Raw genomic sequence first — 27,453 nt, 5'->3', positions numbered from 1 at the left:
GACTGTTACTGGGTCAGCGGCAGACCACTCTCCCTTCCCCACCAAGAGCTGACAGTGGTGACAGATGATTGCTTCTGGCTCCATATCGATCTTCTGAATCGATCTTGTGAGCCATCTGCTTGTCATTGAAAGCCTTCCTTCAATTCACCGAAACAAGGCTGCCAAAGGTGCACACGGACTGGTCCCAGGATGTTTGTTTCCTGTCCAGGGAGGACCTGCTCTGGCAGTTCGGGCTGGACTGTTCCCATGGGGAACAGGGTCAAGACTGATTTGAATATGGCTGGGTCCGAAACTGGGGTGACGTGGCAAGCAAAATAACGATGGATTAAACCCAGATCTGTGACTGGGGGTGAGTGAGTGAAAAGTTTCAACACTCCGTCCATCATTTTATTTTGTTTGTTATGTTGCTTTGTGCGCACACGGACAACAACACCGTCAGGTGGTACCACAACAAACAGGGCGGGGTGGGGTCACGGACCCTGTGGTAGGCAGTCTTGTGCCTCTGGGATTTTCCTGGTGGTGACCCTCCTGGTGGGCTCTCTGAATGAGAGGGTGGACAGGCTCATCCATCAGCACCTAGCACATCATGAGTGACAATTACCCTTGGAGGTGGTGCAAGGTCTCTTCCACAAATGGGGAGAACCTTAGCTCGATATGTTTGCCACTGCAGAGAACGCACAATATTAGCATCCTTGCTCGCTGGAGTTTCTCTCTCAGTGGCGCATTCCGCCTCAGGTAGATCTTGAGATTCCTGTATGCCTTTCCTCCAATTCCACTCCTGCCCCAAGTGCTCAAGAAGATCAGGACTGACCAAGCCCATTTCATCCTAGTAGCTCCAGATTTAGCACGGTACCCATAGCTTCTACACCTGAAGATCTATCTTCTGACCTGCTGGGAGGATCTGCTGTTGTGGCAGCGGAGCAGGATTCTTCACCCAGGCTTTTGCAATCTACATTGTCATACTTGGAGATTGAGCAGTGAAAGCTGAACACTTTTGGCCTTCCTCTGGCGGTGGTTGATGTCATAATGGCAGTGAGGTGTCTCTCAACAAAAACTGTATACTCCTGTTGTTGGGACAGGTTTATGGTTTAGTGCAGTACACAGGAGATAGGCCTCTTCCAGGCAAAGCTGTTTGATGTTTTGTTGTTTTTGTCCCTTCTCCAGCAAGGCTTTGCCCTGGGTATATTTAAAGGGTACTTTTCAGCTCTTTCACCCTTTTACAGTTGCTGGATCAGCCTTCACTGTTTAAATCTCCAGTTGTTATCCACATTTCAAAGATTTCAACATTTGTTTCCTCCATCTCCCTTTGTCAAAGTAGGACATTAATTTGTTCCTCGCGTATTTGCTGTGTACTCCCTTCGAGCCTTTTCACAGCTTTCCCTTGCAACATCTCACCCTCAAGACAGTGTTGCTCATCTCTATTACATCGGATTAGCGGTGAGTGAGCGAGGGTCAACCCTCTGGGTCAACCCACCATACACCACCACCTTCCCAGACAGCTGGTATTGCAGACACAGGCGTCTTTCTTGTTCCTAATTGTAAAGTCCATTCCATGTCAGTCAAACCAACGTGGAGGAGAGACTCCATTGCTTGGACCCCAAGAGATCTCTGACCTTCTATATTGATCGCAACAAAGAACCCCAGGTGAACAATCAGCTCTTTGTGGTGTTCTCTGGAGCAAAAAAAGGCAAGGCTGTGCAGAAGATAATATTCTCCCACTGAAACCTGATCTGCTATGCACTGTCCAAAAAGCAGCCTCCATGAGGACTGCATGCTTTTTCTACCATGGCCAAAGCTGATAACAGTGCGTTGGCACGTGGTAATTCTGTCCTGGACATTTGCCAGGCGTCTTCGTGGTCATCCCTCCATACGTTGACGGAGCACCATTGTCTTGACAATCAGGTTCGCATTACGCCTGCTTCCTCCTGCAGTACTTTCTGGTTTGATTTAATTCACAGACCCCTTCTAAATATGTACGGATTTGGTATCCATTCAAAAAGTGAAGAATCTGTTATTAAAAGTCTCTAACAAAAGAACTAGTTAACTACCTTCTGCAAAGGCCCTTTCTGGTAGAGAGACTATCTAACTGCAGATTCTACTTGATCCTTTCATCCTTTCAGTTCTGTGAACAGCACTCCAACCATTAATAAGATCCCAATTCTAGGAATCTACATGCTGGTCAAAGCAAATTTGCTGTTATTTTGAGACTGGGGACGCAGACAGCCCTGAAATCAACTGTCATCAGCCTACTGGGATGGTGCCTATCTGGGCCCTCCACGTCAGGAACAGAGTCAGAGCTGAGCTTCACGATACTACCTACCGCTGAGCAGAGGTACTGCTCGAATGTTTCCAGATCCGTCTGACGCCTGGGGAATATTCAAAATATGAGGAATCTGCAGTCAAAAACAGAAACAGTATTACTGAAGGTAAGTAACTTGTTCATTGTTACCTGAAGGAGTCACTGATATATAGCACTGTCCTGAATGTTGAGAAACTGATTTATCAACTCAAGAACCCCAGAGCCGGTGTCCGCTTTCTGACATTACGATCACATAACAAATCATGCTGTGCTGCTGAGGCAGCCTGGGCCAACTTACATAAGGGATTGACCACCAGAATGTCAGAATAAATTGAGCAGAATGCTTGACATCAGACCTGGAGGATGACTCCAATACGACTACTTAGAAATGATTGATAATCGAGAAACTGGTAAGTGCCATCCCTGCCAAGAACAAAGATTTGAAAGCACAATCTCAGTGAAGTAACATAAGAACCAAAGGCATAGCTGCGCCTCCAAACGTGGGATGTCCAGACTCCTTTGTTGAAACACTGCTATCTGAACTGAACCTCTAGGACATTCTTGGTTGAGTGAGCGCACCGCTTCCTTTGCCTTAGACCGTCACCACAGATCACAATACAGCCATCTGGCTCACAAGATAAGAGTCGCTCCAATACGAGAACACAACACTGGCCATATGTCCAAACTTTATGGCAGCAGTTCGGAGGCTAGAGGCAAGTTTGTAGGAGTGAAACTAATACTCCGGACCAAAGACGTTAAATACACAATGCAATAGCCTGCTAAACTGCAGATCGGAATAAATGTGAAAACACACACCTTTGCAAATGCTGCTGACACAAATAGATTCTGCATACATGTAAAGGGGCTGCAGCTTCCTGATCAGTTGATCACCTTGGGCGGAGGATCTCAACCCGCGGATGGAACAAGCAATGTGAAATGGGCAGGACTGTAACAATCAATGTAAGCAGGAACTCCACACACTAACCGTTCTTTTTCTGAAGGAACAGAGACAGCATTCCAGTGTTTCCCTGACTCGCTGCACCATTTGCAAGAGAAACTATAAGCATTGTAAAGGCAATTCAAAGATTTCAGTAAAACCTCAGTGTGTTTTCCTGTCTGCAGGCAGAGCGGTATAAACATTCTTCACGGTGTGTGGAGGTTGGCAGGCACACCACTCTGTTATGTTGTACCACCCCTACAATACCTAAATGGTTGGGTGTACTGTTTGTTTGGGATGTTTGGCACTGATAGTTGGAGTAATCTGTGTTGGAGTGAGGGGAGACTATAGATGAGACTAACACGATCCACATACAGTTAATCACACCAAAACATACAGACCATAAGACAGCATAAGACCGTATGACAAAAAAAAAAAGGGAATATCTTTGTTTTCCCTGAACATTAGGCACCTCAATAATCCTTAGACAGCCAGAGTAGTACTGACATACGTAAAGAGACATAAGATCAACTTAGCCTTGCTTCGTGAGACACTTAAACCCAGAGCGACCTGCTTACTTTGCTAGATGGGGAGAGCATATATACTTCTTGTCCTAAAGAACTTCATCCAGGGTAGTGTCTTGATGTGCAAATCCATTGATTTCAAACTGACCCAATGGGGAGGAGGGAGGTTGGGGAGTCCCTTGATAACAGGTTTGTACCAGTTTATACATATGCCCGAATGTAGACACTCCGACGTTTAGAAGAAATGGTGGTATGGGCTGAAGGCTTTCATTTAGCATGGGACCTGGAGCCTGATAGATCTCGGGAAAAGGTACTCAAAACATAGTTTGCAGAAACAATAGATTATACTTTGAAGTTACAGAGAGGGAGGTTTCTTCCCTCATGGTTGTTCAAAACAACACTGCAAAATAAGGAATTCTTGGTGGAAATATTTTCATTTGGCTATCTCTTGAACAAATTATGGTGATCATGGGTGGTTGTCAATTGGGAATGCTATTAGGTCTCAGATACTAATTTATTTATATACATATATGTTTGTGGTCTGTGTCTAGAAAGTCAATAAAAGTTTTATAAAAAAAGAATAAAGTAAGACATACAACCTTCATCTTAACATTCCTGAGACTATTGAGGGTGAGGTATAAACTAAGGCTCTCAAGGAATCCCAACTGTGTCTACACTCTTTCCTTACGGCTGATAATCCGGTCTCCTCCCCTCCCAGTTTCAATTTAAAGTGTTAGATTTGGAATTTGAAAGAAATTAGAGGAGGTGAAAGAGAGCTAGTGTCATGGACCGCCTTGGTCACACCTCTAGCGAGATGATTTTGTCACAGGAAACTCACCTACTTGAAGCCAAACCTAACATTTCTATTAGTCAAAGGCTTTAGACTTGTTTGATGCTCTTCTCAGTCATAACATATGAAAAAGAATACTGTTTTATTTAAAGACTGGATCTGGTATGAATCCTGAGTACAAGAGCTAGTGACTCTGGGAGATGGTCACCATGTCTTACCCATATGTTTTCTCTGTTTTATGGGCCTGACTTTAGTGACATTTCCCCTTTTCAGGATTTTATCTAACCTCCTTTCAACCTCACTATGTCATAGGGGGAATTTTAACATTCTCTTAAACGAGAAGTGAGATAAGCCATTCACTCACACTTGCATAACTTGCATACTAAATCAAGGGACTTTCCGCAAAGAACATGGCTGTGTCTAGTAGACTTTTGGATAATTTTTGCTTGGATGGATACTCTCTATGGACTATAGTTATTACTCCTGTTTATACTGCTTCTTTGTAGATCAGACGACTAAAGGCATAAATAGTATAATAAATCATGTACCCATCCATAAATAGATAATTATGTGTCTGTTTCTCAATATCATTGGCATGTTAAATGACAATGAAATAGCTAAATGTGGGAATATCCATTTTACTTTCACTACACAGCACGCTATGTTGTTGATTCCACATTAGACAAAGCCTTGGGTCACAAAGGATTACATATCTTCAACGGGCTCTTTAAGACCACTCACCTCTTAAGTTGGCACTCTCCATCTCTGTTCCAAGGTAAGTCGTCCTAGCAGGGGATTCCCTGCTGAGTCCCTCCTAGACCAGGTGTTCTGTGAGAAATTACACACTAATTATAGGCTTTTCCCTCCTAAACGCTATCTCAGTAGCAGACTATGCAATGCAGTTGGAGGGCTTTAAGGTCCATGTTGAGGGGTGCGGGGCATAATAGTTGCTAAGCATACAAGGATACTGAAATGTATACAAACACATACGTAGTATTCAGTATGCAATACTAAGGCATTGGAAAAAGGGGCCTTTATAATGGCATAAGTTGTCTATCTCAGGAACATTAATATCACAAGCTGGCTGACAGGGAAGTGGCATTCCTGGGGTGATTTGCAGTGGCCAGACAATATGGCAAGAGTAAAAGACCAGGCAAAATATAAGCCTGGCTGTTAGAGAGGTAGGCACCACCGTCTTATACTAGAAATTGAAGAAGTCGCGAGGGTAGACATTAACGTGTAGCAAGGAAATCATTGGGGAATTAATTAAACATTATGAGCGATTGTATACCTCACAGATAGCTGAGACCTCTGATCACACTAAGAAATATCTTGAGACTGCATTGGTTTGGTTGGAAGAGTGCCATAGACAGTTTCTGGGTGAAACAATATCTAGAGATAAAGGCCGCAATGGGCGCAATTGAGAGCCTATCTGGAAGTAAAGCACCAGGTTCTGAAGGCCTCTCTTCTGAGTTCTAAAAAGCCTATAAATCAGTCAATCAATCAGAGTTTTTTAAAGCGGAGATACTCGCCCGTTAGGGTCTCAAGGCGCTCGGGGTGGGGGGGTGTTGTGAGTACTGGAGGTGGATTAAAAAAAAACATGTCTTCAGTTCCTTCGTGAAGCTTGGGAGAGAGGTGGTTTGTATGATGTGGATGGGTAGGGCGTTCCGGGTGGTGGCAGCGAGGTAGGAGAAGGAGCGTCCTCATGTTCTGGTTTTCCAGATGCGGGGTACTTCTGCGGGAGAGAGCTGGGCTGAGCGTAGCGTCCTGTGGGGTACGTGGAAGTTGAGTCGCTGGTTAAGGTAGGAAGGTCTGGTGTTGCGGAGGGCTTTGTGTGCGTAGGTGAGGATTTTGAAAGTGATTATTTTATTGAAGGGATTCAGTGCAGTGTGCGTAGGTGTTGTGAGATGTGGCAGCGTCAGGGTAGGTCAAGGATCAATCTGGCGGCAGCGTTCTGGATGTTTTGCAATTTGCGGGTGAGTTTTTTGTTGATTCTAGCGTAGAGTATGTTGCTGTAGTCCACTCTGCTGGTGATGAGGGGATGTGTGACGGTCTTTCTATGCTCGAGAGGGATCCATTTGAATGTCTTGCTGAGGAGGCAGAAGCAGGTGGAGATGACTGAGTTGATCTGATGGTTCATGCTGAGGTCGGGGTCCAGGATGATTCCAGGGTTGCGGGCTTGGCTGGCTGGGTGGGTGGGTGGGCATTTCCGAGGGTGGGTGGCCCCCAGGATTCGCTCCATGTGTTGGGTTGAGGGCCCAGGATTAGTACCTCGGTCTTGTTCGTGGTGAGTTGAAGGCAGGTATCTTTCATCCAGTTGACAACTGCTTTCATGCCCTCGTGGAAGTTGTCTGACCATGTCTTTTTCGTTGGAGAGGATGAGCTGGGTGTCGGAGTGGGAGATGTTTATTCCGTAGCTTTGGACGATGGTGGCTAGCGGGGCCATGTAGACGTTGAACAGTGTGGGGCTGAGGGAGGATCCTTGGGGCACTCCGCAGGTGGTGGGTGTAGGTTCTGCGAGGAAGGGGCGAGTCTCACTTGTTGCGTTCTGCCGGAGAGGAAGGATTGGATCCAGTCGAGAGCCTAGTCTCTAATGCCGGCTTCGTGGAGTCTTCTTATCAGGGTGTGATGGAGACTGTTGAATGCTGCCTGGATATCAAGTAGGATGAGTGCCGCTGTCTCTCCCTTGCCCAGTAGGGAGTGGATGTCGTCTGTTGCGGACAGGAGGGCCGTTTCGGTGCTGTGATTTGACCTGAATCCGGATTGGGAGATGTTGTGGCTTTCTAAAAACGTGGTGAGTTGACTGTTGATTGCTTTTTCTATGAGTTTCACAGGACATGGAAGTAAGGAGATGGGCCTGAAGTTTTTGAGATCGGTGGGGTCAGCCAAGGGTTTCTTGAGGAGGGGGTTGATCTCAGCATGTTTCCAGTCATCGGGGAAGGTGGCGGCAGCTAGTGAGCAGTTGATGGTGAGGCGGAACTTGGGGGCGATGGTGACTGCAGCTCGATACAAATGAGTCCCACATTTGCTAGAAGTCTATACTGATGCTGTGAAAGATGGCGTACTACCCCCTCGCTACAGAGGCTATTATTACGGTTTTTCTGAAACCTCTATAAAGACCCTAATTTTAATATATATATATATCTCTTTATTGAATTTATATTTCAAAGATGACATATTACAGTATAAAAGCAGTGTGATCCACGTGTTTGCATTTAACTTCAGTGCACAACCATGAACATATGAGAAGGGAAAGGAGCAGGCAAAACATGTCCATGTACTTACATTGCATAATTAGTATAGCTGTTACCCAACTCATACTTGCTTAGCAAGTTGTCCCCGCACCTTCATTCTACGTGACTTTCATCTGACGCATCTGTCTCCAGGTTGGAGGGGGTGCCTATCTGTTCTGCCCGGTGTGTGTACCGGTATGTGACATGCTAGATCATATGCATACTCTCACAGTTATGCATCGTTTACAGCAGGGGGATCAGAATTGAGCGGTGCAGGCACCAATAGAGTGCATAGGTCCATTAACATTAGTTCCTATTGTGACACAAGGGGATACTTGCATAGCCCCAACACATCTTCATGTCGAAGAGCAGTCCACTCTGCTTCCACCCAGACAGTTGGCGATCTTACCCATGTTTCATATGCTGGCGGTTCGGGAGACTGCCATTTACAGGTTATAAGGCGTTTGTCCACTAAAAATCCTAGATCCAAAAAACTGGATGAGGCTCTCAGTTTTTTACACCTACGGAACAATTCCAGAATGCATGCCTCCCATGTTTGTGGTAAGTGTTGGTCTACACAGTGCATTAAGCTCGCTAGCATCGAAGACCAGTAGTGGCTCAGAGTGGGGCAAGACCACATCATGTGTAGGAAGTCCGTCCCCAGGTTACATAATATTGTATGAGGCAAAATGGCATCTTGCGTGGGACATACATGGGCGTTTCTAATATGGTTGCCCATTCCTTGTCCATGAAAGGTCCCCTGCCCGCCCCCCCCCCCCTTCCCCGTCACCCTCCTATCGCCTTCGAAGGGCCACAAGTGGGCCGGATGTATGTGTATGCAGAGGGTCTGCTATCCACTGTATTAAATGTCTCCCCTCTCCAAATACATGCAGATACTGTAGTGTGTGATGTATCTGGGGGTTCCCTCGTGAGGTCACCTCATGCACGTTGCAAGGTATGTTTAAGGGATCTATAAAAGAGAAAGGTACCTGAGTGCAGTCCAGTGGCAGTGTGTTATGAGTGTTAAGGGTGCCATCTCCCCAGGGTGTATATTCCTGCATTGTGCCAGGTAGCTAGTTCTGCAGAAGTTGTGGTACATGTGCCATGTGGTGTCCCTAATAGTGGCATGGCCGGTGCATAGGGTGTGATGTCCCTGGTAAGGTAACAGCATCTACGGTAGCAGCGGTATGTTAGGTTCAGTAACAAGGGCACTGGTGCGGTAGATGTAGCACAGGGGTGGAATAAACTAAGCAATTTACGTGACCATGCTGGGAGGTCAGTGGCTGTGTCCACCAGTTTTCTTGGCAAGAACAAACAGGCCACCCATTGTAGCTGTGCAGCCAAATAGTAGTGCTCCAAATTTGGCAGCAACAAACCTCCCAGATTCAGTGGGCGATCTGGTCTAGAGAGAGCTACCCTATGGCGGGAGGTGTTCCAAATTAAATTATGCACTTCTCGCTCTATAGATCAGAAAAAGGAAGCCTGGATGTATAAAGTCAGATTCACAAAATAATATAGTAGCAGGCAGTACTATCATCTTAACAAGGGTGACCCTGCCCATGATAGTCAGTGGCAACGTCTTCCAGAATGTCATCCGACAACGCAAGTTCGACACAGCACACGTCAGATTTCCATCAAACAGATAAGAGTCCGTGTGATATACCTGTATGCCAGGGTATCTGAATGTGCTGGATTGCCACGTTAGGCCAGAGGCTATAGATGTGAGACCTAGATCGGACACAGTAGGCGACAATGGAAAAACACAAGACTTGGCCCAGTTAACTCGCAAGCCAGAGACCTTTGCATGTGTGTTGAATAAAGTTATTATATGACTGGGGAAATCCGCTAGATCTCTAATGTACACTAGAAGGTCATCCACATATAAAGAGACTGTATGGTTTCCATCACCCAGTGGTATGCCCCTGTCGCGTAGGCTCTCATTATCCTAATGAGACTACTGGATTTTTGGGCTGCAAGATCGTTCGCAGTGTGGGGGGACTAAGTCTAACCCACGGCAGAGGACCCTTGTCACCTCAAATCCAGGTTGAGCTCCGGCTAACTAGCAGTGCCTTATCTCTCCCAAAGGGAAGAGACAATTGGGCAGCCGAGCGCATGACATCTTAGTGCTTCCCAGGGAAGTTGTGGTCACTCAGATCCCAACCAGTTCTCTCATACACAGTGTGGTCTCATATATAAATGACAAAGGCAGTTTGAGTTTTAGAGATTGGCTTAATAAAATGACTGCATTTTAGATAACAAGGCGTGAGCTGCAATAACCAGAACCATACAGCACAGTAGGATTGAAATAGTAACGAGGAGAGTGAAACATAATAATAACGCTATCATAATGCAACTAGATTACTTTCTCTCTCCTAAGTTCTATTTTGAGCACAGCATGTTAAGCTCTAAGCCTGCCTTTCAGGTTCCCCCGGGAGGACATCGACCCTCATACCTGAGCAAAGGCCTGTGATCGGGATCAGCATCTGCAACAGGGCAGTCAGCGTCTAGTTGTGGGTTCCTGTTCGGAATCTCCCTCTTACTTGTACCAGGACTAGGAAGTGTTTTTATAACTAACACGCCGGTGTTCTAAGAAACGTCCCTACGCAAGAATGTGTACTTTCTACGAACCCTAAAGACTAAACTTCTACCACGTCTATCGGCAATGTACCAGACTGTATCCTTGACTGAAGCACAGAGCGAGCAAGAATGTATTGTTTGAGAACTTCAGTGCTGAAGTAAGCTAAACAGTGTGATAGAAGGAAATAAAACTAGACCGTGAAACTGGTTATTGTAAAATAACAGTGCAAGGCTAAATAAAATGCATCTAGGGCAAAGTGCACAGAGGCCTAATACGTTAAGCAAACGCGCAGAAAGCTACATTAAAAATGGCTACACTACACCCCAGGAGCGCCCGCCTTGCGAAGCACAACTGCCAGTGGCTCCACTGCCAGAACGAAGAACAGAGGAGATAAAGGACACCCCTGCCGTGTGCCTCTCCGGATACAAATGAAGGGTGACATGAGGCGCCCCATTTTGGTTCGGGCTGATGGGGAGAGTATATAGTAATTTCACCAGTTGTATAAAAAGCGGTCCAAAGCCATATTTTGGCAAAACTGCAAAGAGGTAAGGCCATTCCAGGGAGTCAAATGCTTTCTTTAGGTCTACCACTAGACAGCTTGCTCATGGCCAGTGACTGGGCATAGCGTAGCGTACGAAAAAATCTTTGCGGGTTGAGGGATGTCATGCGGCCTGGCACAGATCTGTTCTAATTCTCATGCATCAATGCAGGCACCAGTGGGGCCAGTCACATTGCAACAAGTTTGGCTAGTATTTTATAATCTGTGTTTAGGAGTGCCAACGGTCTGTAGTAATGTAGAATGGTGGGGTCCTTATGTGGCTTTAGCAGGGAGACCAGTGTGGCCTCTCTTAACATAGGGGGTAAGCGCGTTTGTGCCAAGGCCTCCTCGTATAGAGTATTTAATTTAGGTGCTAGCTGAGCTGAATATGCCTTATAGAATTCAGCTGGTAGCTTGTCTGGGCCGGGTGCTTTGCCATTGGCGAGAGAGCGGATGGCTTCCTGCCCCTCAGATAGCAATGGAGAGTCTTCTAGTTCTGAACATTGCTCGCCCATGACCCGGGGTAGGGGCAGCTGTGTGAGGAATAGATCAGTATTATTTAGGAGAGGATGAGAGACAGTGCTATATAGGGACTCACAGTTTATGTGAAAGGCTGCATGGATTGAATCCTGCGTGTACAACAAGTCACCTGACTGTGCCCGGATAAAGATTACCGTACTCGGAAGATTCTCTTGACGTATCAGTCGGGCAAGTAGCGCTGCGACTCTATCTGCCCTTGCATGCGTATTGGCTGAGTGCGCTGCATAGTTAAGGAATCTCAAGCGTTCAAGGAGTTCTGAGTGGGTTTTAAGTAAGGCTTGCAGTTCAGGTAGACTATCGGGATTCCGTACCACTTCTGATTCATGCTGCAATAGCTGCCACTCCACAGCGGACACCTCCTGGTCTAGCTGCCGGCGCATACCAAAACTGAGCCCCATGCAGTGGCCCCGCAGCGCAGCCTTAAACGCGTCCCATTCTACTGAACAAGACAAGGCCATGTCTGCATTGAGTTCAAAGTAACTAGTGCTCTTTTGGCCAGTCGACCCGCAGAATGCCGGGTCTTCCAACGTCACAGGCTGTAGCCTCCACGTAGGGGCAGAAGACTGGGTGGTCTCACCCCAGCCGAGCTAAACGTATTGAGGGTTGTGATCGGAGTGAGTACGACACAGATAATCAGTCTGCACAACCGCTGGGACCAGGTTGGCCATGTAGATTAGCCTGTCAAGTCTGACATGTAAATCACGAGGGGCCGAGTTAAAGGAGTATACTCTGGCCACAGGCTTATAATGGCGCCAGACGTCCGTCAATTGCCAATGGTGCAACCAGGTGACTAAAGAGCGGGCATTAGAGGTAGCAGTAGTGCATTCCAACGGTGGAAAGGACCTGTCCAGATGCGTATCTATTACTCAATTAAAGTCCCCTCCAATCAGCCAAGAAACATCGCTCCATCTTGCCATCATCGATTGAGTGCGCTTAAAAATTAAGCCTGGTCTACATTGGGATCATATATATTACCAAGGTGGATGTGGCGACCACTTAGCTGGCCTCAAGCGAACACATACGAACTGTATACGTCTGTGACCTGTTCTATCAGATCAAACGGGTTCCCCGGCCTAATCCATATTAACACCCCCGCGCAGAAGACAAGTAGTTTGTGGAATATACCTGGCCTCACCATTTTCTTCTAAGCGCGTCTACCTCTGAGCTCGTTAGGTGAGACTCTTGTAACATAGATATGAGCATTTCGGTGCTTCAAATAGGAGTATTTAGCGTAGCGATGCGCTGGAGTTTGCATGCCGCAAATATTCCATGTCATTACGTTAATGTGCGCCATCATATGTAAGACTAACAATTGGAGGTACTGCGCATATTTGCCACAAAGCTGATAGCGTCATTAGTGTGGGTGAGGGAGCAGAGCGATGTGTGGTAAGTAACTTCATGAATTGCCTAGTGATGAGTAGGTTATTGGGCGGGTAACAACGATCAACATATTATAACAATAACATAGAGAGTACCAAAAGAGTAGCACACTAGAACAACTAAGACAAACAATAGTTGGTCTTACTGCAGGGGTGACTGGATGATGGCCCACAGTATGCAACAACAGAGGGACTGTGCACCACCTAACTGATAGTCCAATATTTATAACCATATAAGGAGCATTAAACATTGATAATAGTTGCGCTTGCACGGATTGAAACTGAGTTTAAATGATTTTGTCTGATGTCTTTGGGGTTATATCTGGAGGAACGTGAGCTTTGCACAGACGGCCATGTGACAACAGAACTCCATCAGAAGAGGGGGAGTCCAGGACAAACGGACTGGAGCAACGTCCCGCACTTGAGAGTGCAACTGCTTGCTGTAAGGCACTAAGCTGCTCCTGGATTCTCTGCTCCAAATCTGGAACTGCGGGAAGGTCCCTGTCCATTCGTGCCTTCATCCGACGTTGCGGTTCCGCTGGATACTGTCTTCCTTTGTTGGTTCTGATTGCACCGATTGAGTAGCACCGTTATCGGAGCTCTCCAGCCACTGTCATGCCTCCTCAGGAGTTGTGAAGAAGTGTGTGGTTTCAGCGGCTACCACCTGGAGCCTAGCTAGGAAGAGGAGAGAATAAGCAACTCCCATTTCACTAAGATGTTGCTTCACTGCCAGGAAGTTATTACGCTGCTTCTGCATGGCAACATGTAGTCTGGGAAGAACATCACTTTGGCGTTGCCCACCCGCACCTCCGCCATTAAGCGGGTTTCCTTTAACACTATGTCGCTGTCTCGGTAATGAAGGAATCGTATCATCATCGGTCACTGGTTAGCACCCTCTGGGGGTCGTCGGGCCAGGACCCTGTGTGCTAGTTCAATGGAGAAAAAATGAGTACGTGTATTTGGGGGGAGAGCTGTGTGCAGCCAGCCTTCGATGTACCGCACAGGATCGTGCCCCTCGGTGCCCTCCGGCAGGCCCACCAGGTGAACATTGTTTCTACGGGATCTGTCCTCCGTATCTTCCGCCCGCTGATCCAGCATTCGTACTCTGTCTGTTAGTTCCTTGAGGGAAGTTTCCAGATTGGTCGTTCTGAGCGATTAGGCCATGACAGTTTGCCCCACCAGTGCCACCCTGTTCGCTAGCTTTCCATGGTCCACATGGAGGAGACTCCGATTCGAGGAGACCGTGTCTATGTTGGACTCTGATGAGGTCCGCGTCGCGTCTTGTCAATAGCCAACAATACAGCATCTAGCTTGCCTTCTAAGGCACTGGGGCGTTCCGCATTCACAATAGCAATTGTTGGTTGCAGTGGGGTCCTTTGGCGCTGAGGCGTTGGTGGCTGTCCACCAGTTCGCTGACAACCCATAGCTTGCAGCGCAGTGTCGTGTGAGAAGCGATGAAGTGGTACAGTGTGCCCTGCGCCCGTCTGTTAGTACCTCATACTGTAGCGTATACTCCTTATGAGTTGCTGATGTGTTACTCTGGCTAGAGATGGAGGCGCAATGGTGTTATCAGCAGGTTACACCCCCAGAATCCATTGCACAACTCATCTTCCCTAGCCCCGTGCCTCCAGACCATCACACTCGTTACGTTGAGAGGGCCTGGGATATGTTGCTAGCAGGGCCAGCTGGGTTTAACGCGCATAGCTGCTGCAAGTTGTACCTGCTTGACAGGAACGTCCGACAGACACCTCAGGATGTCCAGCCTCCCACTCCCTGCCGCTACAGCAGAGCATCTCCCGCAGTCCCAGCGTGCTCTAATATATCATGTGACCTTACTTTTTCATTTTTTTTTAAAAGGGGGAATTGTCACAAGCGCCGCACAAGTATGTCCTCCGACCCAGTGCACTCCTTCATCCCAGTGCTCGGGGCACCGTCGCCTCTCATTGCTGGCCCCGGCACTCATCTGGTCTCCACAAGGCGCTCCGGTGCTGGGCAGCCCCAATTCCACTGATAGCCAGCCCAGTGCTTCGCACGCCATTTTGTTCCAGGGCTGTGCTGCCGCCGTGGGTCGGCTCGACCGCCGACTGTCTCTGAGGATGAGGAGAGCTGGCGCTCATTTCTACAGCTCCTCAGCGTTCGGTGCGTGCTGCCGTTTGCCTGCACCTCCCCTGCTGCGGAGCTCCTCAAGCTAGCGTCCGCCATGTTGGCTCCTGAAGCCATGCCCCTCTATAAAGACTCTAATAAATGCATGACATATCACCCTTTGTCATTCCTCACACTGGTTAGTAAGAGCCTAACAAAGGTGAGTGTAGATCGTTTATCCTTACTGACAGATAATATTGTCTTCCCGGTCTGATCAGGTTTCATACCACACAGATCCACTGCATCCAATCTTTGTACTGTATATGTGGTACTACATCCACTAAATCCAGAACTAAAGTTTACAGAGGTCTTTTTCGACACAGAGAAAGCCTCTGATTACCTAGAGTGACATTTCTAATGGCCACACTCTGAAGGTGTGGCCTGGGGGTTGTTAATCCTATAGCTAATAATGCTGTTATATTCAATGTATGCCAAGCCAGTGGCCAGAGTTTGTGTAATTGATTTAACCTCAGATATGTTTCGATTGGCCAGGAGAACAGGCATGGTAGTCTTTTGTCACTCATGCCGTTTGTACTTACCATTGATCAATTAACCTTCCAACTGTGGGAATGTCATTTCCTGAGAGGCATTAACTTGTGCTCAGGTTGCCTACAGCTTTCTGTGTACGCAGATGATATTCTGATTTTTGATAGGCAACTGGGGGATAACCTTATCCCCCAGTAAGGGAGATTTTTAGATTCAGACTCTCTGGCATACTTATTGAAATAAAACTGAACTATTTATGCTCACTGATAACACAATAAAAACTGAGTTGGAATTCTCAATCAGATAAATAGATGTGTCTGTTATGTACTTGCCAGATGATGGACAGTGATACACAGGCCGTTGTTGGACTGAACTGTGGTCTGCCAGTTGATTGATTTACCCACTAGATATATGTCTGGCAGTGCTCCCCAAACTTCTGTATTTGTTAATGAATATACCCATTCCCTTGAAAAGATTTTTTTCTAGACCCTTAAGACATTTTTGATCAGGCTGCTTTGGGAAGATAGACTGTCACAGGTCACTTGGTTTGTTATGGTGCGCCCTTATATAAGAGGTGGATTTGATGTTTCAGATCTGGAAATGTAACATTTTGGAGCCAATTAAAGTTTTTCCATATAATGGTATCCTTTGCACAACAGTCTTCATAATCTTACACCAGAGAAATAGCAAACTGATGATAGTCTCTTTGCTGCCACTCATATCGATGCAACCATGGGTGGAGCTGGTCGCAGTAACACCCACTTGCGGGGCATTGAAGATTTTAATATTAAAAGCTGATAGAGACTTCTAGTTGCAGATTCCTTACCTTAGAATTTCCCCAGGCGTCAGACTGGATCCAGAGATTTTTCTTTAAATAGTACCCTTGCGTCCCGTCAAGTGGCATCAGTTAACTCTGTGTGCGCCGTTGGGTTGTGTTCGCCGTGATGATGTTGCAGTGGTATATAGGTTCCACCCCGGCAGGCCGACGTCTGTACTTTCTTTCCGCGTCAGCCTACGTGCAGATCTGGAGAGAGCTACCTTCAGTTGTTTTTTGACTGACTTCAACCGTTTTGTCAAGTTTTTTTTTTTTAACACTTTTTTTGGTGCGTCAAGGATGTCACGTAAGACCGCTTTCAAGCCGCGTGACTCCTGTCACCGCAAGATGTTGGTGACGGAGCCGCACCTCATGTGCTTGTGGTGCCTGGAGCGCAAACATGACCCGAAGTTGTGCTCCGAATGCCTGGCCATGAACCCGAAGGCTTTGAGGGAGCGGTCCCTAAAGCTCCTGGCGGGTAGGCGCTCAGTTCTGCATCGCTCCCGTTCGAGAGGAAGGTCATGAGACCACTCGCGGAGCCATCACCACTCTTCTTCGTCCCACTCTAAGTCCTCGGGCATTTGAATCTCAAACAGAAGTCAAAGAAGAACAAACGTTCTTCAGCTTCACCCTGTCGCTCAGACAATGCGACGTGAGAAGAGCGTCAGCGCTCTAGACCTCTGTCCTCAGAGCCTGCTTCTGGGTCGGCTCCGTGCCTCCATGAGTGTCCGGGAGCTGGAGCCACCGCAGCCCACCTCAAGGAGTTTAATGAGGCCATGCGCCTCGTTTTCAGGCAGACAGACTCTCCTGCCAAGCCTTCTGGCTCATTAGGGCAAGAGGGGGTCCCCTTGGGTTCCAAACCAGCGACCCAGGCTCCTCAGAAGCCGTTATCTGATCCATGCCCACGCCACCTTCCCCAGTGCGGGCAAAGACGTTGCCGCTTCTGATGTCCGTCTGGCCCATGATCGACTACATACCTATACCCAACTCCGACCCGGAGATGGACCGACATTACTCAACACCGGTTCCGTCTTAGATGAGGCCTACATTCCCTAGGTTGGATCCTGACCCTTATTCTTATGGGTACGTATATGGGGAAAGTGTGGAGGGGTCACTAAACCCTTTAGCTTTCCAGCTGGAAGACGCAGAGGATTGGGCACAGGAACTGGGCGAAACTACCAGTCTGGATACCTCTCCTGACGCTGGCATGCTTTCTCCTCCTACCATGGCTACGGAGTGTTCCATGGCGGTGAGAGGGATGGCTGAGATTCTCAGCCTTGTGCTACCTTCTTTAGGCAGTCAGAACTAACCTCCTGACTGAGGTGCTACAGCCTGGGGCTTCCACCTCAGAACCCCTTTTACCATTTAATGTAGCCCTCCCTAATGTCCTACTGGGTACCTGGTCCAGACCCAGCACAGGCGCTCCTGTGAACAGGACAATCGCCCGCTGCCATTGGCCTGCATCGAACGACCCTAAATTCCTGACCCAACACCCTACGCCTGAGAGTCTTGTCATCCAGACTTCTTCAGTGGGCGCATTCCCATCTGCACCCCCAAGAGGAAATAAAAGAGACTGGATCAAATTGAGAAGAAATTGTTTTCTTCCTCTAGTGTGGCATTGACGTCTGTGAACACCGCATGCCTTTTGGGCCACTATTCCCATCAACCTTCTTTGTTTAAGTCTCCTCTTGTACGTAGGTATCCTCAAAGGTGTTGCACATCGTTTTCCTCCATCCCCATTCGTTATGCCCTAATGAGATTTGAATTTGGTTTTGACCTTTCTGATGTATGCTGTTTTTGAGCCTCTCCACAAATGTCCAAACTGCCTTCCTTGTGGCGATCACATTTGCCTGCAGGGTGAGTTAGCTGCAAGCATTATCTAAGCCGCCCCTCCTTTCAATCTATCCTGACGCAGTAGTGCTTTGCTCTAGGGTCTCTTTTCTGCCAAAAATGGTCACACCGTTTCATGTAGGCCAATCCATGCCCTTACCTACTTTTTACGCACCCTCACATCCTTCTATGGAAGAGGAGAGACTCCACTGCCTGGACCCAAAAAGGGCTTTGGCGTTCTACCTTGACCATACCAAAGAGTGCCATGTGTGTGCGAAGAAAGGTTGGGCAGTGCAGGAGCAGACCATCTTCAGGTGGATCATACTCTGCATTAAGATCTGCTATGTACTGGTCAAAAGATTAGCCCCCTGAGGGTTTGCATGCTTATTCTACCCAAGCTAGCACATGGAGTTCCAGTCCTTGACATCTGTCAGGAGGCAACGTGGGCATCTCTTTACGCGTTTACCAAACACTACTGCCTCGCCATTCTGACCTGCAGGACTTTCTAGTCTGAGCTTGGTTCGCAGACCCACCTCCGAAGATGGTATTCCTTGAGTGTCCATTCAAAGGTAAAGAATCTGCAGCTAGAAGTCTCTATCAGATGGGCAAGTTACTTACCTTTGGTATTGCATGGTAGAGACTTTATCTAGTTGCACATTCCTTACCAACCTTCCCATCCTCCCCGCTCTGCAAATCGATATCTTGGGCCAGGGTCTCCCCTTTCAGTGTTTCAGTTTGGATACACCAGTAGTCAGTGTACTTCATGGCTCTGCGCTTCTGGTGTGGACAGTTGTGAAAAGAAACTGAGTATATAGGACCTAAGACGTCATATCCAGGTTCGAATGATGCCAGTGATGGATGAAGAGCCAATCGGCGCTGCCTACTGGGGCACTGGAGTACTGCTGATGAAAACCTTCCAGATCCAGTCTTACGCCTGGGGAGAATTCAAAGGTAAGGAATCTGCAGCTAGATATATGGCGTGATTTAGATCTCGGTGGAGGGGAGTACTTTGTCACAAACGTGACGGATATCCTGTCCACCGTTTTATAATCCCATTATATCCTATGGATATCATAATACGATCAATGTGATATCTGTCACGTTTGTGACGGAGTATTCCCTCCGCCGAGATATAATCAGGCCCATAGTCTATACCAAATAAGGCATTCCCGAAGGTTAGGTAACTTGCCCTTCGATTAAGCCCTTCCACATAGGGCTATACGTTATCGTGTAGGCTTTCTACGCTCCCCCCTCACCCATTCAATGAGGGGGAGCATAGAAAGCCTACATCAGCATGATCCTTAGAAGGCCCTCAGTTTTTACATCAATCGGACCAGAACCCGTTGAATTGATGACAAACCTTTTTGTAAAATAAAAAAAAGGGGGGGGGGGGGAACAATCTCCGATGGTTTATATTATGTATGAAGATCTGCTTTGGTAAGCTACAGAACAACCCCCAGAAGACTTGCACACTACCAGAGCAAAGGCTCCTACCACTGCACTGGAGCACAGACTACCAGTCTCAGACATCTGCCAGGCTGCTATGCGGGCGTCCTTCCACATGTTTACAAAACACTACTGCCTTATTTGCTACTTTGTCTATCTGTCCTGCTGGATTTTCTGGTCTGAGTCATTTCACAGATCCACCACCTGTGGAGGTACTACGTTGGCATCAATTCACAACGAGAGGAATCTGCAGTGATGTAAAGTTCATAAGGCCAAACTCATCTTGAGCAGGCCGAGACTCCCATGTTCTCTATTTTTGCCTAATCATCATGTCTGCTTTTGATGCAGATGCCATTTGCCCTCATCTTTCCAAGAACCTGTGAAAGTGTCAGGTCACTCAAACAGTGACATTGATGAGAACACCTAATGTAACATCAGACTGGGACAAGTGCCTTGTTACCACTATTTCAAGGTCAGATAATAGTAACAACATAAAGAGTGTAGTCTATTGACATTTTTACCTTATTTGCTTATAAGAATGTATCTAAAGACTAGTATATTGGTGCACGTAGTTTGTTAGACATTCCTTAGGTTATGTAAGAAATTCCCATCTTGGATAAGATACAATATAAAGGGCCTGCTAATCCACCACTTGTCAGGAGAGGTCTTTCACCCCAAATTGCCATGCAAGATCATGCAAGATACTGCCAGAGACGATCTCAACAGAGACTGTAAAACTGCTGTGATGCTACAGTCTCCAGTTCTGCACTGAAAGCTGATAGCGAGCCAAGTTCAGGAGGAGATGAGCTAATGCTACGCTTGTTTTCCTTTTGAGGGAACTCTTCCTCCCAACTGTTGATAACTGCAGCCTTTTGCTGTAAAGTGGTATGCAGCTGCAGTGTGTTGATTCTCCCTAAGAAACTCGAGATGCAAGTTACGTTAGTCCATGCTCTCATAGTATGCTGGTTAGAAGTAGGTTTTTAGGTGTTAGATTGTTAGATGCCATTTCAACTATGGTAGAAATGTCCATTTTATTATTGTTGTTTGCAACATGAACTTGTCCTGTTTTAATAAGATTCTGTGTAGTTATTTCAGATGTGCTAAACAACAAGATGAGACTGAAATAAACCATTTTTAGTTAAAGTGTCTTTTCCTAGAGCAGTTCTTGTGTGTGATTTTATAAAGAATGACATTGGGCTTCTAAATTACCACTGCATCCCTATATCTTTCTTAGTCACCTAGAAATCAGACACCACTTCAACTATGTATTGAGTGGGTTGTGTAGGGCTACAACAACCTGCTTATTCACATTCAATTGCTGGTGCATTGAACTGAGTTAACTCGTCACACCTGTGGGTCTGAAGGCACACCTTGGAGACCTACGCCAGATTCTGTAGCCAAAGAACAAGTTACTTACCTTCAGTAATGCATTTTCGGGTAGAAGTCTATCTAACTGTAGATCCCTCACCCTTCTCCCCTGTCTTTGGAATGGATACATGCGGTCCATTAATAAGATCCCAATCTAGAGATCTACACATTGGCATATTCTTAATTATATGTACTCAAAGTTCGATGCCCTGCCAGAGATCAGAAAGAAACTGATATAAGCAAGTGGAAGTGGCACAGATATTGTGGCCGTCAATGCCACATTCGAGGCAGGACAGATCCAACATGGAACCACATTACACCACCTACCAGAATGCAAGGAAATTGCTGTCAAAATTCTCTGGATCCAGTCTGGCACCAGGGGTTATTTGCAAGGTAAGGATTCTGTGGTTGGATATAATGTTCACCTGAAAAGGCTTTGCCACATGTAAGTAACTTGTTCATTTTGATGATATGGAGGGAACAGGCTGTATATACATTGATGGCATATACAGCCATGTGAGTGTCCTCTTTAATGTGATGGCGCTGTGGATTTATGTTGGCTATTATGGCTAAGGCATCTTGATTTCATGGCGTAACCAGCTATCAATCTGTCCTGCAGGTCATTAAGGAGAAGTTGCGCCTGAAGCCAGCGGCTGGCGTTGATGCCAAGGGAAAAGCAGAGGGGAAAGCTGACTCCACCCGGCATGAGCAACATGAAGAAGATGAGAAAGCCCGTCTGCTTATAGGACTGGGTGTGGGAGACAAGAACCCTGGCAAGAAATCAATCTTCAGTAGGCGGAAATAGGAGCATTTCACCAAAATAGCACTGTGCCATGGATTGCAGTATCACTGCGTTAAAAGGGCACCAGTATCTGCCAACATCGAGGACACGCTGATATTGTCCCCCAAGTGATGCAAGGCCTAGTCAGACAAAGGAATATACTGGCAATATTTCACATGGAAATTAGGCCTTAACCAGTCCTGGGGGCAGGTGAGCTGTAATTACAAGCGTGCCCTGGCTGACCAGCCTTGGGACAGGCTCGTAGTCTGTGTCCTATACAACGATCAAGACTTACTAACCTGGAGATGGACCAGCAGTATCTTAACTAAGTTAATTAATCTTGGGGAATTCTATGTTACAATGGTTCCTAGATCAACTGGTTTCTGGGTAAATTAACATTATTTTACAGAAAGTATAGAGACTAACTGAATTTGGGACAGATTTGTTGGTTTCCAAAAGGGTAGCAACTTGAGCTAAATCTGGGATACACTCTGTCTTGAAGGGGCACCAAGGCTAACCAGCATGGTGTGTCTGGGTTGCTGTGTCTTGCTAGGATGCAGAGGCGAACCAACCTCAGTAAGAAATGACACTATTTTATAACAGTTTAGAAACTTCATAGATTTAGAAGGCTATTGAGTAAAACCATCCACATCTTACTAACTTTTCAAGACAAGCTACTCTTGACTGTAGTCCAGTACAGTCCACTTGTTAAGATGAGCCATTTACTTTACTCTAGGATCAATGCGAGTAGGATGGAGACATCAGGTAGGGTTTTTTTGAGGTGAAGGTTTTGTGAGGTGAAGATGTCTGCTGTAGTAGGAGCATGTGATGCTGGAATTAATGCAATTTCTTTAGGTATTACTGGAGTAGAGTGAGATCCTGCTATTAAGGGATGTGGGCAAAGGGACAGTTATCATGGAAGAGTAAGGGATGCAGATGTTAATTGGAGGCAGTTTGGGGTATAGGTATTGGGGAGATGGGCATTAACTTCTGTATTGGTTAAGAGGACATGAATTTATGCAAAAATTATCTCTAAAGCAATAACTATTGGGAATTGAGAGAAATTATAGAATTTGATCTCTATTGCCACCAGTTCCAAGTGGGTGGGACATTTAAAGTGTTGAAAGGGTGACATGGGGATCCGAAATGGACATGAGGTTCCCCATAGCAGGATGTCCACAGTTCACAGGAGTTTAGTACAACTTCTGCCCACTTATGTTAAAGAATGATGGTGAGAGCTGCTGGTGATAAACACCAGGACATTCCGATGCAGGGGAGGCTTTGCATCAGTATCTTGAGAGGCCTTGGAAAGGCTGAGAAGCACCACCGCAAAACCAGGTAAACGATAGCACTACTTTAGGCATATAGGTTTAGAAGTCAAGCCTAATACACAGTGCAGGCAGTACTGTACTTGCATGTCAAAAACAAAAAGCCCATCCCATGTGATCAAGCATAACTGACCTGGAGGAAGTTCATATAGCACTTTAAAATCCCACGCCTACCTGCGCTCATTTCCTCCTTCAATAGTGTCATGCTCTGCTGATACCACTATATTTATGTGGAGTGTCTTCCACATGGCTCATTAAAACAGTCACGATTTCTGAATATCTAGCTATCCTTTTGCAAGAAGTGTTTTAACAACGTGGAATTCTTGGAAGTAAGTTCTTTGGGGAGTTTTTATTAGGCTGAAACATGTCTCGAATCCTCCTCCCGTCTCAACTCCATATGTGTTTAGCTACCCCGTCAGAGAGGAATCCATGAATCGTGATGTGTTTAGAAGGAAAACGTTATTTTTAGTTCGACATCGCAACTATTCATGTTTTTTAGTCATTTTTTTATCCCAGAGTACTTTGATTCCTTGTTACATTTTTATTAGTACGCTTTTTATTCCCATTCCCTTGGTGTGTTTGGTCTTCAGTTTACAAGACCTCATTCTTTGATGCCTGCTTGGTTGTTATCATTTGCGTTGTGTCTCCAGTAACTATTAGGTCAGCTCCCAGACCGCGCATGTTAGAGTCTCCTGCTTGTTACTGGTCTTCCAACTTGCCCTCGAGTTGTGATACCTCTGGTATTAAAACCGGAAACTCTCAGAAAATGCAACAAGTGCGCAGCTTCCAGCCTCGGCCAAATCGTATTCCATCTGAATACAAGGTGCTGGGGCGTAGAGGAAGGCCTCAAGACGAAAGCAAGGCACTTTGTACAATTTCCATGTTTTTCAATGCAGCCTTTATCCCTTGTGTTTGGGGAAGACTGACTCCAGTCCTCCCAGAACGTCCATCTATGAAGAGCCCATCTGGCACTGAACTCTCAGTGCTTCTGTGCACATTTCTTCTGATTGTCATCTGGCGTATTTCGCTTGAAAACTCCTACAAACCAAGTCACCTTCAAACTTCACCATTTAAAATGAATTCAGAGCAAAGACAGGCTTGAGCTCTAATTCAAATGCTGCAGTCCCAAAGTCCTTTGCTCCGAAATTCATGCTTTTCTTCCCCTTCCAGCTCACAGCGCTTCAGTAGGAAAAGTGTTCTCAGATTGTTGTCTGGAAATAAATATCTGTTTGATAAGCGGGTGTAGGAGATGTTAAATAACAGCCTTTCATTCACTAGGAAACCTTCAAAATATTTACCCATTGTAATTTACCCCTGTGGATTAACACCCGCAATGTCTGTAAGAAGATTCTGATTTCCTTTTTGAAGAGGCAACAGTAGAACCTCCCACCTTCCTTAAGTTTCCTTTAGTTCAAGTCTGGATATTTATTTGTTCCCTTAGTGGGCAATAATGGAAGCGATGAGAATTTAACATTCAACCTGACCTGAGCACCATCAAGCAGTGAGACTGTCATAAAGGAGCTTTCCCGACTGGTAACAAAGCAGTAACATGGTAAACCAAACCCAGTAGAAAAAATAAAGTGCAAAACACCAACTCAAACCCATTGTATCCTGTGAAAAAATCCCAAAGCTATATCAGTTGCAGAAATGGAAGCTCCGCACAGAGAATAGAACACTGCTACAGGGAATGCACAATGTTATTCTGGTGAATTTTAGATTCGTGAAAGAGTCGAATTACTGTAATAAATCAGAATAGGCAGCTTGGAAACACTAACCTCGAAGCAGGGGAGGACATACTTTTGTCCGCCCATAATTGGTTAGCCGATTACAGCTCCAATCTAACATTTAGACTAGTAGCCACAATTGTGAAAAATGAAACTACTCTTCAACTTGAGGCTTCCTTTAAACACAATAAAGGTTAATAATAGCTGTGGCATATGCGAAGGCTCCACGTTTTGCCAAGGAGAATCAGGATGAATTTGGATATCCTCTGTGCTCTTTCTGAACACCTGAAGCACTTTCTAACGCAGAAGGCTTGCTGTAGCCTCTTTCCCATCCTGCCAAGTGACCATGATATTCAGCTTCGACTCTTTTTGCACCTGAAAGCCTGCCATGCTTGGTAGCCAGTACTGCATTGTTTGTTTCGGGTTCTTCATTTATAGGCACATATTATTTACTCATTCCAAAATTTGCTTTCTGAGCAGTTCTCAAAAGCTATCCTATATCAAAATAGTTTAGCGGTCAGGGAAGGTATGTCACTTCATGCCGACACTTAAGTCCTTACCTTGTTACTCTCCTTGTATCTGGCTGGCAAGAAATGTGTTCCCAGTAGTGAGGTTTTTTTATGACTGCATTGACACGTGCTCCCCATGAGTATGAGCTGACCTGTCTGTCCTCTTGACTGGTTTATTGTGGCCAAGAGTGGACTTACTTAATGACCTTCTGAAATCGTCATTTTAAAAGGCTGTCTCCAGAATGTATGCTATTGGCTAGGTTTCTTCCTTCATCACAAATCAATTCGAGTTTTTTGTTCTCCATAAGCAGCTGCCCAGTTGATCTTGACTTTTACGCACAGGAATATTTAATGCATGAAAATAATGATGGTCTATAATCCACCGAGTGTACCATTTTTATGGAGTTGTAGCATTTTTCCTCCAGTGAACCGGTCTAAGAAGCAGTGGGTATTCCCTTCATGGGCAAGCCTACATTTGTTGAAAGAACTCAACGGGATTATCAAAAAACAGCGTTTGATGGTGTTTTATTTAGCTCAGAAGGCTTCTGCATCTCCAGAGCACACCACCATTGATATCAGTAGGTTCAGCACCGACGACAAGAATATTGGAGTGATGCCTCAGAACGCTGAGAGTATCAATGGCTAACTTGTTATTTATTATGCACACACCACATACTGAGTGCCAACTGGGCACTGTGGAGCATAACACGCCACCATTCATGTGTGGCCTTGGCTGATCAGGTAAAAAAGGGTGGTTGTTATTCTAGACTATAGTTTTTTTTTTTTTTTTTTAAGTCCTACTTAGTACGATCATGACTACACTTCTGTAAAATTCACCTCCGAGATGGAACACTGTAGTCGCTCTTGGTTTCCCACAGTAAAAAGCGCTCACGTCATTAAAAAATATATATATGCATTTTTATAAATTCTTGGGTTTGTTGTAAAATAATTGACGTTGGCCAAGATTCTGAGAGTGTCGAAGGTGTAGGTGCTTTTTTACCGCACTCGATAAAATCCGACTCCGTGTGGTTCGGAAAATATCGGGTGCAATAAAAAGCACCTATTCTGTGTTTTTTGGGGAATAACGTGTATTTTTGGAGCATAGCGCTCCAAGATATGCATGTTTCGGTACATACCTGCGTTGTTTTTCCCTATTAAATTCCGTCGAAATTTAACGAAGGGGGAGAGATGTTTGAATGGACCAACTCGAAGTTCCGACCCTGACATACTGATTTGTGCAGGGTCTTGGAAAACATCGACCATCTCGGAATCGGGGCCAGTGGGTCAGTTTTCATTTATGGGAGGTAGAGTGGAACCCAGAAAACAGTAACTTTCGGTATGTTTTTTTTAAAGATGTTTGTTCTTCCAGAAGTTTTAACCACAAGTGACCTCACTGGCCGAACAATGGAACCTGGTGTGCAGAATATTTCCTAACTGCCTCAGCACCAGGCTCCCAAAACTGTGTTTAAGTAATGGTGGAGAAGATCTCTACATCTCTTTCCAGCTCACTTCTGCCTTTCAGTTGACTTTGACTTGAGAAAATCGATGGAGTAAAACGAGAGTTGGACTATCGGGCAGTGGAGGGGTTTTGATAATGCTGTGTTGCGGGCATGCGGGGAGGGGGTGTGAGGAATGGGGCTGTCAGATGTTGGCTATAAGCCGACTAAAAATATATATATATCTTAAAGCACTTTCCCACTCTTAGGAGAGTGTTCTACTGGATGATATTCGGTGTAAAATTGCGTACAGCTGGTGTTGAAATATTTTTAATAAAGTTATATATAATATTTATACATATTGTCAGCACTTTGCTCCGTGCTGCTGTATAGGTGTATAAAGTCTCATTCTCTTACAAACATTTTTTGCACTTTTCTGTAACGAATCACCTCACTGTATAAAGCACAGACAAGCTTTACAAATTTACTTAAAATAATAAAGCGATGACTAAAGTTTTTCTGTGTGGCTGTGGCTCAATTGGTAGACGTCATGTACCATATTCCTACAGTGGGGAAGGCGAAACTTAAGTGGATTTGTGGCAATGTGCGAAGCTTAAGTGGATTTGTGGCTCTGTCCAGAAAAGCGTGACAGAACTGGCGGGTATTTCACGGGTCTGCAAGGTTGCACGTTAACGTGGAAACCATGGACTGCAGTGGATCACAATGAGGAGAGGCGCCATGGCCATACCTCCTCCCAGTTTTTCTCCTAGG

At 45.9% G+C, this 27,453-nt stretch overlaps 1 protein-coding gene across 2 annotated transcripts in view; it reads left to right on the top strand.

Annotated features, from left to right (window-relative positions):
- Nucleotides 1-27,198, top strand: part of BLTP2 (bridge-like lipid transfer protein family member 2) — a 727,711-nt gene extending 700,513 nt beyond the window's left edge. For both annotated transcript variants that reach the window (XM_069226186.1, XM_069226185.1), the window contains exon 39: nt 21,524-27,198. In XM_069226186.1, the coding sequence (XP_069082287.1) occupies nt 21,524-21,709 (186 nt within the window). In that variant the 3' untranslated portion in view covers nt 21,710-27,198. The remainder of the gene's footprint in view (nt 1-21,523) is intronic.
- The last annotated feature ends 255 nt before the right edge of the window (nt 27,199-27,453 follow it).

The sequence above is a fragment of the Pleurodeles waltl genome, chromosome 3_1, assembly GCF_031143425.1.
Source record: "Pleurodeles waltl isolate 20211129_DDA chromosome 3_1, aPleWal1.hap1.20221129, whole genome shotgun sequence".
NCBI classification, from domain to species: domain Eukaryota; kingdom Metazoa; phylum Chordata; class Amphibia; order Caudata; family Salamandridae; genus Pleurodeles; species Pleurodeles waltl.
This window is presented reverse-complemented; position numbering and strand designations above follow the sequence as displayed.